At 58.1% G+C, this 12,083-nt stretch overlaps 1 protein-coding gene across 1 annotated transcript; it reads right to left on the bottom strand.

Moving 5' to 3' along the window:
• Positions 1-3,330: 3,330 nt before the first annotated feature.
• Positions 3,331-11,537, bottom strand: INSYN1 (inhibitory synaptic factor 1). The gene is made up of 2 exons (XM_040969954.1): positions 11,379-11,537; positions 3,331-4,119 (listed from the first exon to the last, which is right to left on the bottom strand). Exons 1-2 carry the CDS (start codon positions 11,535-11,537, stop codon positions 3,331-3,333), a joined length of 948 nt encoding a protein of 315 aa, XP_040825888.1.
• Positions 11,538-12,083: the final 546 nt, after the last annotated feature.

Below are 12,083 nucleotides of genomic sequence, written 5' to 3'. Positions count from 1 at the left end.
GCTAAGCTATCATACTTGATCTTAGCTAAAAGGCCGAGAAGTGATTGAGTTATATTGAACTAGTCCCCCAGTTTTAGCCCGGAGAGGCTTCCCTCATTCCCTGGGGAAGGAGGATAGCCACTCTGAGGTCCTGCTAAGACACTCCCAAGGGTCCTTGCCTGGACAAACACCTGGCTTTCTACCATCTGCCACATGGGCACCCCAGGCAGCTTGCTTTCAAAAAAATAATTTGAGAGAGTGTGGCACAATGGCTCAACTGGCTAATTCTCCATCTACAAGTGGCAGCATTCCCTATGGATACAGGTTCATGTCCTGGTTTTCCACTTCCCATCCAGCTCCCTGCTGGTAGCCTGGGAAAGCAGTCGAGGACGGCCCAAAGCCTTGGGACCCTGCACCCAGGTGGGAGACCCGGAAGAAGCTCCTGGCTCCTGGTTTTGGATCAGTTCAGCTCTCTGGCTGTTGTAGCCATTTTGGCAATAAACCAGCAGATAGAAGGTCTTTCTCTGTAAATCTGCCTTTCCATTAAAAAATAAGTAATTTTTAAAGAGAAAATAATTTAAAAAATTATTTGAGAGAGAGAAAGGGTTCCTGTGTGCTAGTTCACTTCCTGAATGCCCACAGTGGCTAGGGCTGGGCCAGGCTGAAGCTGGCAGTCAGGAATTCACAAGCCTGCCATTTCCAGGAGTTCAAGTCTTGAGCCATCATTGCCGCCTCCCAGGATCTGCATCACAGGAAGCTGGAGCAGGTGCTTCCAACCCAGGTATTTAGGTAGAGGACACGGTCATCTTACCCACAAGGCTAAATACTCACCCTTGAAGTCCCACTAGCCCTTGACACCATTCATTTCCACTTCCAGGTGCTCACTGCTTCAGGGTAAATTCCTGCCAGTCCCCAGCCAGCCAGCACCAGGCACCAGGCTAGTCCATAAAAGAGAGGGCCTGTGCATCTGCGGGCCAGGACTAGGCCTGTCTTCCCACTCTTCCAAAGACAGGAAAAGGGGGAAGGGGCCCTCGGGGGATGTAGTTCCATTCCTGCTGGCTGCCTGGAACCCTAGAACCCGGGGGTAGGTTCATGAAGGCCGGCTCACAGCCAAGTGCCAGACGGTGGCCCTGCCCGCCGGAGAGCAAAGTAGAGAGTGGACACACCACCCCCGCCCGCCGCCAGCCCAGTCCCACTCTGTCCCTGTGGGTTCCTCAGTTTCCTTACCTGACCCTGGTGAGAAAGGAAGAGTGTGACTAATCCGTTCCCTCCCAAGTCATCACCCAGCGAGCTGCCGTGCACCAGCCCCAACTCACTCTGTCACCGTGTGTTAGTGCTGACATGTGCTGCGGTGCACTGGGCTGTCAGAGGCTGTCAGGGTTTTGCATGGTTCCAGCTGTGCAAGGGTTGACAGGTGGGAGGTGGGTGGAGCTGGGGGAAGACTGGATCTAGTGGCTCCTGAATCTGCCACCCCGCCCCCATTTTCCCTCCCTCCTTGCTGGCTTGCCTCTTGCTCCATCTCCAGGCACAGGGCACAGGCCTGGGGCCTCTGAACCGTTGGCCCTCCTTCCGTTCCTTGGTCCCAGCAGTCCAGCCCTAGAGGCCATACCTCTGTCCCTTGACTGTCCTGGTAAGACTTCCTCACCCCACATTCTCAGACCCTATTCCTGCCTCTAAATGAAGTCCTATCAGATCCCTCTCCCAGGGACCTGCAGTCCCTTCCAGCCCCCTCCCCAGGTTGGCCCTCAGTCCTGAAGCTCCTCCCTCACTAACCCTGCTTCTGCACCCCTGCTGGTTTTGCTCTGCAACACCCAGATCCTCCCTGGGGGAGCACCTGTGTGGGTACAAGCACCATCACAGACCTGGCACACTGAAGGCACGCGTCTCTGTAGGCAGGGTTCACTCAGTTACTCTCCAAACACCTCTTGACCCGATGCCCAGGTTGTGTTAGGTTAACCGCAGCCAGGTTCCCCCAAGGCTGTAGACAGTCCTTCCTCCTGGAGTTTTCTGCCCACACCAAGACCCTCCTGGCCTAGGATGCCCGGCGCCTGCTCTGTGCCCCATAGCCTCCATTTCTCCTGCCACTCAGAGGTTCCAGGGTGACATTGCTGAGTTTGGGATTGAGCCTTGACTCTCCTACCCATCCTGTGTAACCTTAGGCCAGTCGCTTGGCTTCTTAGAGTCTGTATGCAGAATGGGATTACGTAGGTTCAAGTGACACTCAGTATACAGCATGTGAGGGGGTGAGCACCAGCTGCCCGGAGGCCCGAAACCCGCCTGTCCCCTTCTGCCTCTTCAGCCCAGCGTGTGTGCACACAGCAGGTGGCTAAAGCAGGAAGGACATGTGATGGGTAGCACAGCCATGCACAGGGACCAGCAGTAAAGGCCAGGCCCGTGCCCGGCAGGTACATCTGGAAGATAGCGATGTCCCCTTCCGGAATGGGGAACACACAAACATCTTAACGCTCTCATCCAATGTGACCACATCAGAAGCCACAGGGATCCCAGCTGAGGATGTCCTAGGCATTCCCCAAGCCATTCTTCCAGGAAGCACTAGGACCAGGTCACTGGGGGTTGGGGGGGTTCCGACAGGTCCTCTGTGAAATGGGAACTGCTCCGTGGTTTCTTCTTCCTCATCCTCTTGCGCACAGAGAGGCAGGTGTGATGGCAGAGGAGCAACTGCCTCACCTCAACATCTCAGGACAGAACCCAACTACTCATCCCCTTCCTTGGCCCTCATTCTTCTGGTCAACCCACACTGGCAGCTGTTGAACATCCAGACATGGGTCGGGCTGCTGGAAAGACTCAGGATGGCTTCCAGATGGCTGGAGTGGCTTTTCTCTCTGCCCACTCAGGGACCTCTGTGTTGGGGATCACGTATGACAGCAAGGCACCAGCCCGTGTGGTTGGTGAAGACCATCAAACCCATTTCACAGATTGGCTCTGACAGGCTGCCCCACCTCAGAGTGCCGTACGAACAGCAAGGTCAGGGTCAAATCTGGACCTGCCTTGCAGGAGAGATAGGGCCAGGAGGGTGCCTGGCCAGGCTGGTACCACGCCAGTACCCAAGCATCCCACAGTGTTCCCAGCTCACCATAGTATATGTCCTGGGGCCTGCCTGGGGCATAGCTGCTTTGAACCTGGCTTCTTACAGGAAGATGAGGCCCCCTCCAAGATCTGCTGCCTCAAGAAGCGCTCCTGGCCTTACTTCCCAAGATGAGCTCTTGGGGGCCTGTGGGCCAGATCCTCGGCATTTTAAAATTTTATTATGATGGCAATTGTTTAAATATATATATATTATATATATATATATAGCTCTATGTTCCCGCCCCTCCCCCCTCACCCCAGCCCCTAGTTTTTGCTCTTGGCTTTCTGCCTCGCGGCTGTGTAAGGCAGCGCTGTCTGGGTGCTCTTGTCTGACACCGTCTGCGTGCTGCTGTCCCTCACGCTGTTCCTCCTGACCTGTTCAGGGGCCGCAGTGGGACCTGAGCGCCCACCTGGCAGAGCACAGTGCCGGGGCTTGTAGGGAGCTGGGGGGCACGGCTTAAAGGGGCCTTCGGCGGAGGCGGCGTGGGGGAGCTCGGGAGACAGCCCTCCCCCTTCTTCCTCTCCATCCTCTTCAGCCGCTGTAGTCATCACCTCCTCCTCGCCCTCCTCATCGTCACAGCACAGCGCATGGTAAAGCACCTTGTCACTGAAACGCACCCTCTCCCGTGTCCCCGGGGTCCGCTGGGGCAGCTGGCTCTTGGCTGGGCCAGTGCTGAAGGCTTCCTCGCTGGAGGAGTCTGGGGTCTCCACCCTTGGCCCGTTGGGGATGGGCAGGCCGCCGTTCATGAGCCGGTAGTCAGCCGCACCGCTGTCGGCCCCGGCCACTGCTTCCACCACTGCTGCCTCTGGCCGGGTGGCCTCGGGACCATCCACAGAGTCCGAGGGCGTGGAGGTATCCAGAAAGGAGCAGAACTCCCAGCTGTCGGACAGGATGTCGGCCGTGGTCATCAAGTCCAGCTGGCCCAGGTCGAAGGGGCCGCCAGCACCCGCCTTGTCACTGCTGGAGGTGCTGCTCACGGTGGCTGTGGTCCAGTCGTCTGGCTCCAGGTCGAAATCAAAGTCCGAGGTCAGCCTGTCAATCTGGCTCACCACCTGGTCGGGGGAAAGGAGAGGAGAGGAGAGGAGAGGGGAGGGGAGGGGAGGGGAGGGGAGGGGAGGGGAGGGGGGGGGGGGGAGGGGAGGGGAGGGGAGGGGAGGGGAGGGGAGGAAGAGCTGCATGTCCCTGGCTGGTACGCTCTGCTGAGGGTCCAGCCTGGACCACCAAGGCGGAGAGAGCTTGCTGTGGCCACTGCCTCCCCAATCACTCCCACACCCGCCTGCTCCTGCCACCACCACTTGCTCCGCAGAGCGGCCCTGTTGATGGAGCTTGATTCACCTTTAACTGACAGGGGAGAGCCCCACCCCTCCAAGGGAGGCCAGGCTTCAGCGTGAGTAGGAAGAAGGCCCTGTCCAGGCTGTCATAGTACATCAGGGTGTCCCCCAGGCTCCGAGGACAAGGCCAGCAGATATGTGGCACCAACATGTCCTGCCTCCACCCCACACCCCTCTTTGCTGACTCCCCGGCTTGCTGGGGTAAGCCACAAATTCCCACCAGGGACGCAGAGCTGGGGTCAAGTGTGCTTAGGGAATGCTGTATCCGCTTCCTTGTTCTTCCCCTACACACAGGCACTTGCTTGGGGTCCTTCTGTTCAGCACCCCTGGTCAGCAGGTAAATCAGGGCAGAAGACAGAGCGGGAACAAGAAGGACCCAGCCAGAGAAGCAGGGAGGGGATTTGAATCTGAGAAGGGGAAGGGAGGAGTTGGAGGCAGAAAGCAAAGCAGCAACAGGATGAAAGCTGAGTGAGGGGCTGGGCTGTGTCCAGGCAGGCGGCAGCCTAGGAACAGAAACAAAGCTGGAGAGACGAGTCCAGCTCCCAGCACTGCCCCCAGACTCTCGGCCAAGTCATCGGGGACTGGCCAGCCATCTACTCACATCCTTTGGTTCGGCTCGTGGGTGGGTTGTGTCTGATGAGAGTGGGGTAGTAGCAGGTGCTATGGGCTACAGGTGATCTGGTGGCTCATCTCTCAGCCTGCCACCTCTGAAGAGCTGAGGAGTGTATGGGGGCAGGGGGGGTCTGAGAAGCTGTTTTACAGGAGTGCAGGAAGCACTTATTTAGCTGATCCAACCTGGGCTCCAGCCATAGCTTGAACACTGTGCTGTGTGTCTCTGAGCAAGTCATACAAGCATTCTGAAGCTCAGCATATTTGGCATGAGAATCCCAGCACGGAAGGCTGCTCCCGCTCACACTTCTGACAGCTCCTGTCAACCTTTCCCGGGTGGGAGAGGGGAGAGGTTAGGCAGCTGTGCACATGTTAGGGGTCCTCTCCAAGTTTACAAAGAATGGCCTGAGAGTCCCACCTTTGACCACAATGACCCCCCTTCCGAGATGATCCCCTCATCCTAAGGCTCCTGCCCCCAGAAGCCCCCCTGCTCAGCCCAAGCTGCCCCTGAGGCCTGGGCAGAGGAGGGGACTGTATACTGAAGGAGTCCCCCACTAGCTTATGCTTGGGGGCCGGGGGGGCTCTGATGCCCAAGGCCTAGGGTGGGGCTGGGAAAGAGACAGTCACTTTGGGGGAGCCTCCTGCCCCGGACCCTGGCCGCCCCAGCTCAGGAGACCCTGGACTTGATCTCCTGGGGGTCTTCTCTGCCTCCCCTCCAGCCACCCCAGGGTTACAGTGGGAAGGGGCACAACAAGGGCTGCCCCCTCTTGGCAGAGGGTCTCTTAGGCAATACCTTGTCCCCCCAAGCCTTGTTTTCTGTCCCTTTGACCAGGACCACAGCCCCCACCCCTCTGCTCATCCCTAGGACCCCCAACATAGAGCAGATACACATGTGGTTTGTAAAGAACTTTGCCATTAGGGACTGAAGCTCTGGAGCCAGACCTGGTGTCCACCCCACTCCACAGCCCACCAGCCGTGTGACTCAGGTAAGTTACTAAACCTCTCTGGGCCTAGTTGGAAGCTTCTGGCAGAAGCACTTGAGCAAGAGGTTGTAAGGATTTAGCGACTCAGTGCACCGTGGCAAGTGTGTTCAATAGTGTAGACTAGCAACGCCCACCGTGCATGGACAGACATGGGCCCAGGCCCCAGTGTAGACGGCAACCCTGGGGGCATGGTTGAGTCAGGCAGTTGCCAGGCCAGATAGACCCTGAGGAGGTTCTAAGAAGCCAGTCAGCCATCAGGCTTCCAGCAAAGCTGGCTCAGGTATGTTCTGTGAGCACAGGGTCCAACCACAGGACAGCCCACAGAAGGGAAGCCATGTACATCAGTAGGTATGTGGAATGTGGCCTGGGAAACTCACTATTCTCTTTGGCCATCATGAAATTCGTGATTTCTGAGATGAAAAAAAAAATGCAGAGGTCACCACAGTGGCTCAACAAGCAAATCCTTTGCCTATCAGCGCCAGCATCCCATATGGGTGCTGTTTCATGTCCTGGCTGCTCCACTTCCCATCCAGCCCCTTCCTTGCGGCCTGGGAAAGCAGCAGAGGATGGCCCAAGTTCATAAGCCCCTGCACCTTGCATGGGCGACCCAGAAGATCCTGGCTCCTGATATTAGACTGGCTTAGCTCTGCCCAGTGAGGACAGCTGAGTAGTGATCCAGCAAACAGAAGATCTCTCTTGGGCCTATGTGCTGACCTAACGGCTAAAGTCCTTCCCTTACATGTGCCAGGATCCCATGTGGGCACCGGTTTGTATCCCGGTGGCACCGCTTCCCATCCTGCTCCCTGTTTGTGGCATGGGAAGGCAGTCAAGGACGGCCCAAAGCCTTGGGACCCTGCACCCGCGTGGGAAACCTGGAAGAAGCTCCTGGCTCCTGGCTTCAGATCAGCTCAACTCTGGCCGTTGTGGCCACTTGGGGAGTGAATCATCAGACGGAAGATCTTCCTCTTTGTCTCTCCTCTTCTCTGTATATTTGGTTTTCCAGTAAAAAATAAATATTAACAAAAAATTTTCTCTCCTGCCTCTGCAAATCTTTCAAATAAGAATAAACAAAATCTTTATATATACATATTCATTTGAGAGGGGAGGACGGAAAGAGCAGGAACCATCTCTGGTTTACTCCCCTGCTGCCCACAGCAGCCCCAGGCAGGAGACGGGAGCCAGGAACTCAATCCGGATTTCTCACATGGCTGGTAAGATGCCACTTGCTTCCAGGGTCTGCATCAGAAGGAAGTTACAGCTGGAAATTAAACCCAGGCAGTCCCACAGGGGACAGGAGCAGCTGAACCGCTAGGCCAAACACCTGCTCCTCTCTCTCTCTCTCTCTAAGGTTTAAAACCATCCTGACTGCGTGTCCTTTGGGATTGTTTTGTAGCACAGGGAAATAGTTATACACCAGAGGGAAAGACAGCAAGCGAGAGAGAGGAGTGTGAAGTCACAGCATCTGTCAGCCACAGCACCTGCCAGCCACAGGACGGGAAACACCGCTGAGTCCACCTGCCCCGCCGTGCTTGCTGCTGGGGACACGAGGCTCGGAGCCTGCTAGGAGCTCAGCATCAGGCCCTGAGTCCTGGGTCTGCCCCCTTTGTCCCATGGACACATGCACTCCAGGAGCTGAGCCCTGGGAAGGATGCCACTGGCCCTAAGCTGTGTCCCCACACTGTGCCCAGACACTGCTACTGGTCCCTGCCCTCATTCCCTCCTCACATGAACAATCTCATACATCTACCCTTCCCACTTCCTATTCAGGGCCTGCTGTGTCCAGAGAAACTTTCTGGTCAGCCAAAGTACCGGGTCACTCTTCCACTTCCAGCCCCAGTATCTCCAGTCTCCAATCGTGACACACTGGCCTGCACCTGGCAGGCCTCCTGGGCACACACTACCCCTCTCTCCCTCCAGCTCACACAGCTTGCTGCCTCTGGATCTCACACCTTCCTATCCTCAGCCCTTCCAGCTGGAATTCATCCCCCCTCCCCAGGTGAACTGCTTGGTTCCCAGGCATGGCTCTCAACAGCTCGAGGCCTGTGTGTACACTTCCACAGTATGGTGACCAATGCTGCTCTGTCTCCTGGCCAAACAGAGAGCCCAGTGGGAGGAGTGGTGGCCCAGGACTGCCTGCCCACAACCCCCTCTCCTGTTCTCTTGCGATCTGCTTGCCCCAGGATCCACATATACACTTTGCAAGGTCAGCAGCCAATGCTTGGGGGAAGGAAGTGGCAAGGGGGGCGGGTAGCCAGAAATTACCAGGAGACTCCTATTAGCTTAGAAGAGCTACGTGGGGAGTTGTGTTGGAGGGGGGAGGCAGCTCCCTCCAGCCCTAGCTCCCTCCTGCAGGACTGGGACTGGGGGATCCCAGCATTCTACATCCCTCCCCGAGGGGAAGCTGCTCCCCTATCCCCTGCCTCTAGTTCCCAGGGGCAGTCAGTTACATAATGGGAGCCTCTGCATTATTTATGACCGCTGATGATTTTTTAATTCTGTGATTATGTTGTTTATTATCTTCCTGGGAGGGAGTGAGAGAGTGAGTGTGTGTGTGTGTGTGTGTGTGTGTGTGTGTGTGGTGTGTGTTGGGCAGGGGTGGGGTTAAGCTGACTGTAAGTCATGGCCTCCTGCCCCACACAGACTGGCCTAATTGGCCAGGGAGCCATTTCTTCATCTTCGGGTGAATCTGCCCCAAGGAGGAGGAGGAGGAGGGAGGAAAGAAAGGCGTGAAATGAAGTAGATGAAATCTGCACCACAGATCCGGCTGAGCGGGAGGCAGAGGAAGGGGGTGACCCGCTTTGGCACGGCTCCATGGCCCTGACCTCTCCTGCAGCTTCCCGGCTGGGCCCCTGAGCTCCCCCACCCTGTGGCTTTCCCTGGCCAGAGGGACCGCGCAGCCAGGGGGCCAGCAGAACACCTGCCATACGGATTGCTTTGCAGGAATATCAGAGGTGGGGGATCTCCACTGCCCCACTCCAGCCTCCAGAGGTGACAGGTGGGGGGGACAAGGGAGGTGGGCAGGCTCTCAGTGCAAACGTGGGGATCTCCCCACGGGCAGCAGATGCAGAGTCCTCACTCTTCTAGGCTCTGCTGGGACCCCTGCTCCCTCTGGGACACCCCCACCCCCTACAATGCTCTCCTCCCCTTGTCACTCTCGGCTGGCTGCCCTGGGGCACAGCAGTCACACTTCCTCTGTAGCCTGTTCCCTGACCCTTCAGTGCTCCTCCTCTTACTGGACCTCCCACCTGCTGGCACCCTCACTTCTTCCAGGTTCATGTCCAAAAGCTACCTCACTGGAGACTCCCTGCTTCCAGCCCCATCACGGCCCCTCTCCCCAGACAGGAGCCCAGCACCTCGTTGGCCCTGTCTTTCCCAGTCAAGGCTCACAGCCTAGCTAGCACCAACTCTGACACAGGAGGCTTGTCCAGCCCCGGGGCCAAGTTCTACACAGATAACCGCTCCTCTCAACCTCTTGGGGCTGGGGCTGGAGGCTGGCAGGGAAGGTGCCTGACTTGGCCAAGTTCACACAGCTAGGGTCCACAGACTTGAACTTGAATGGAGACATCTTGGCTGCAGATTCCCTAGTCCCTGGCTGCTGGGTTAGGCTGGATTAGGCTAGGCTGCTTTCCTTAGCCAAGGGGTTCAGTGGGTGGTGAGAGTGGACTTGGAGAACCAAGGCTAATTAGGGTCTGCCAGAAGCTCAGTTGCAGCTAGCAAGGCTACTGTTGGCTCCTTTCCTTGGTCCTTTTGGTGATGCTTGCCCCCCCCACCCCCCCGCCGCCCCAGGGATGGCACCAACTCTCTGGCTCCCAGGACACAGGTGGAGGTTGGGGGAGTTGGTGACTGAGCTGCACAGCAGGTGTTTAGGAAGATGAGAGGGGTGTGGGAGGGGCACTGCCCACCCAGGTCACTATGAATTTCATCCCCTTTCAGAGATGAGCATTGGGGTTCAGGGAATCTCAAGCTGTGGGACCAGAGGCACCTGGGGACTTGGAACCACAGGCAGAGGGGATGTAAGCCAAGACCCCTCCCCAAGGATCCTGAGCGCAGCTCACCAGGCTCCTACAGGAACCTGGTCTCCAGCTCTAATGCCTGAATCTCCTCAGCTGCGTGTTCTCCAGGAAGCAGGTGCCATGGGGGAATAAGTGCCTGCTCCTGCTCCACCCGGCACCCCTCCCTCCAAGCCTACCTTATCAGAAAGGTGTTCTTGCCTAGTCTGCCTCTTGCCTGGGTCTCCGAGAGCACCTCACCTGCCCACCCCAACCCCACAACACACATCCTGAGACTTGCCCCTCTCAGCTGGGGGCCACTGGCAGCAGGCCCATGGGTACACTCTGATTGCCACAGCAAACTGCCCAAGTCTTAGGGAAGCCACACAGCCTGCAAAGTTTGTGGGGTTGGGAATGGGAGGTGGGGACTCCTTCCTTTTGAGCTGGGCCAGTACAGGGGGACTGAGACCTGGGAAGGGATGGGACACAGGAAGGGTCTGCTAATTAGCGCAAAGGCCCCTGTGAAGAGGTCACCCACGGACTCGGATACCTGGAGGAGGCTCAGGCCAGAGAGAGCCTGCAGTCAGATCCAAGTTGGCTCCAAGGCCTTCTGGGTGGGCCTCCTGGGGCAGACATGCTCCTGCCCCAGCCAGAGTCTGCACAGTGCATTTAAAAGGAAGTGGGACCCTAGAGGATGGTGGATGGGAGTCCTTGGACCCCTGAGACCACAGGAAGAGGAGGACAGATTGCCCTGGGCGGGGGCGGAAGGCACCTTGCCTCTGTTCTCTAAAATGCACCATTTACAGCCAGCCCAGTGTGGGCACACTGTCCACCTCACAACCACGTGGTGACACAGGGCTTCTACTACTTGAGTCTGGGCCTGATCTCTCATCCCATCCAGTCCCTACCTCTCTAAGCTATGCCCCCCCGCCCTCCAGGCCCTGCCTCCACCGTGCTCCCTGGAGCTGACACCCACTGACCCCTAGTCCTCTGGGCACAGCTGTCTGCGCTGAGATCTCCAGCTCGGTCCAGATCCTGGCCACCCCCTGCAGGGGCGTTCTCGTGATCAGCTGTAATATGCTGAAAAGCCCACCTGGCCAGTGTAACAGCACCCAGCCCAGGTGGTGCCCAGATTCAGACAGGGTGGCCAGTGGCTCAGCTCACTCAGGCTGGATGGAAGCCCTAGGGAGCAGGGCTGAGGACACGTGTACCTCATTACTCTGGCGATGGCAGGAGCAGTAATCAAATAGGGCTCTGCTTAGGGAAATAGATCAAACTGGGCTCTGCTTACCCTGCTTAGGGAGACAGAGAGGCACACACACATGCCCACAAGACCCCTGGAGCCACACGGGTGGGGACACAGCCACCCCACCCTGCACCCTCTCCAACACACACGTACCTCCCTCAGTTCCTTGGCTACCTCCTTGAGCTCCCGCAGGATGTCCTCAAGCTGCCCGATGACCATCTTCATGCGTTGCCGAATCCGCTCCCGCTCGCCTCCGCTGCTGGGGTCGTCACTGGGCTGCCCGGGGAGGTCCGGGGCGCCCCGAATGTTCATCCTTCACCACGTGGCCACAGGCCTGCCCATACTCCCCCCCGCCAGGCACGGGCTGCGTCTGCCTCCGCGAAGCCCCCCTCGGCCGGGCAGAGCTCCACATCTTAACGGCCCCCCCCAGCCCAGTCGCCTGGCCCCAGCCCCTGCACCTGCCTCCTAGCCTCCTCCACCTCAGGGTGGGGGAACACAGCCCCCAGAGGGAGACAGAGTCTGCCACACAGGGGGTCAAGGTGAGGACACGGGAGGGCAGCAGGAAGGGCCTCTGGCACTGGAAACAGCCGTGGGTGTGCAGGACTGATGTCCGCCTGAGCCTGGACAAGGCGGCCAGGGGATGACACTGCAGGGACTCTGGGTGAGAGACGCCCTTGGGGTGGGGGAGGTAGCTGTTGGCCCTGCAAGACTCCCCGGCAGTTTCCAAGGTACAGGTCTAGTTGGATGCAACGGCCACCTGAAGAGGGAGGCTGGCCAGGGTCTCCCGGACGTGGAAGGGGCTCCAGCTGGCGGGATGCTCCGTGCTGGAGCCCGCGGGAGGAGGGCAGCCGCCTGCAG

The sequence above is a fragment of the Ochotona curzoniae genome, unplaced genomic scaffold, assembly GCF_017591425.1.
Source record: "Ochotona curzoniae isolate NIBS_2020 unplaced genomic scaffold, NIBS_Ocur_1.0 scaffold_4701, whole genome shotgun sequence".
In the NCBI taxonomy this organism is placed as follows: domain Eukaryota; kingdom Metazoa; phylum Chordata; class Mammalia; order Lagomorpha; family Ochotonidae; genus Ochotona; species Ochotona curzoniae.
The sequence above is the reverse complement of the archived record's forward strand: the minus strand, read 5'-3'. Positions and strand labels throughout refer to the sequence as shown.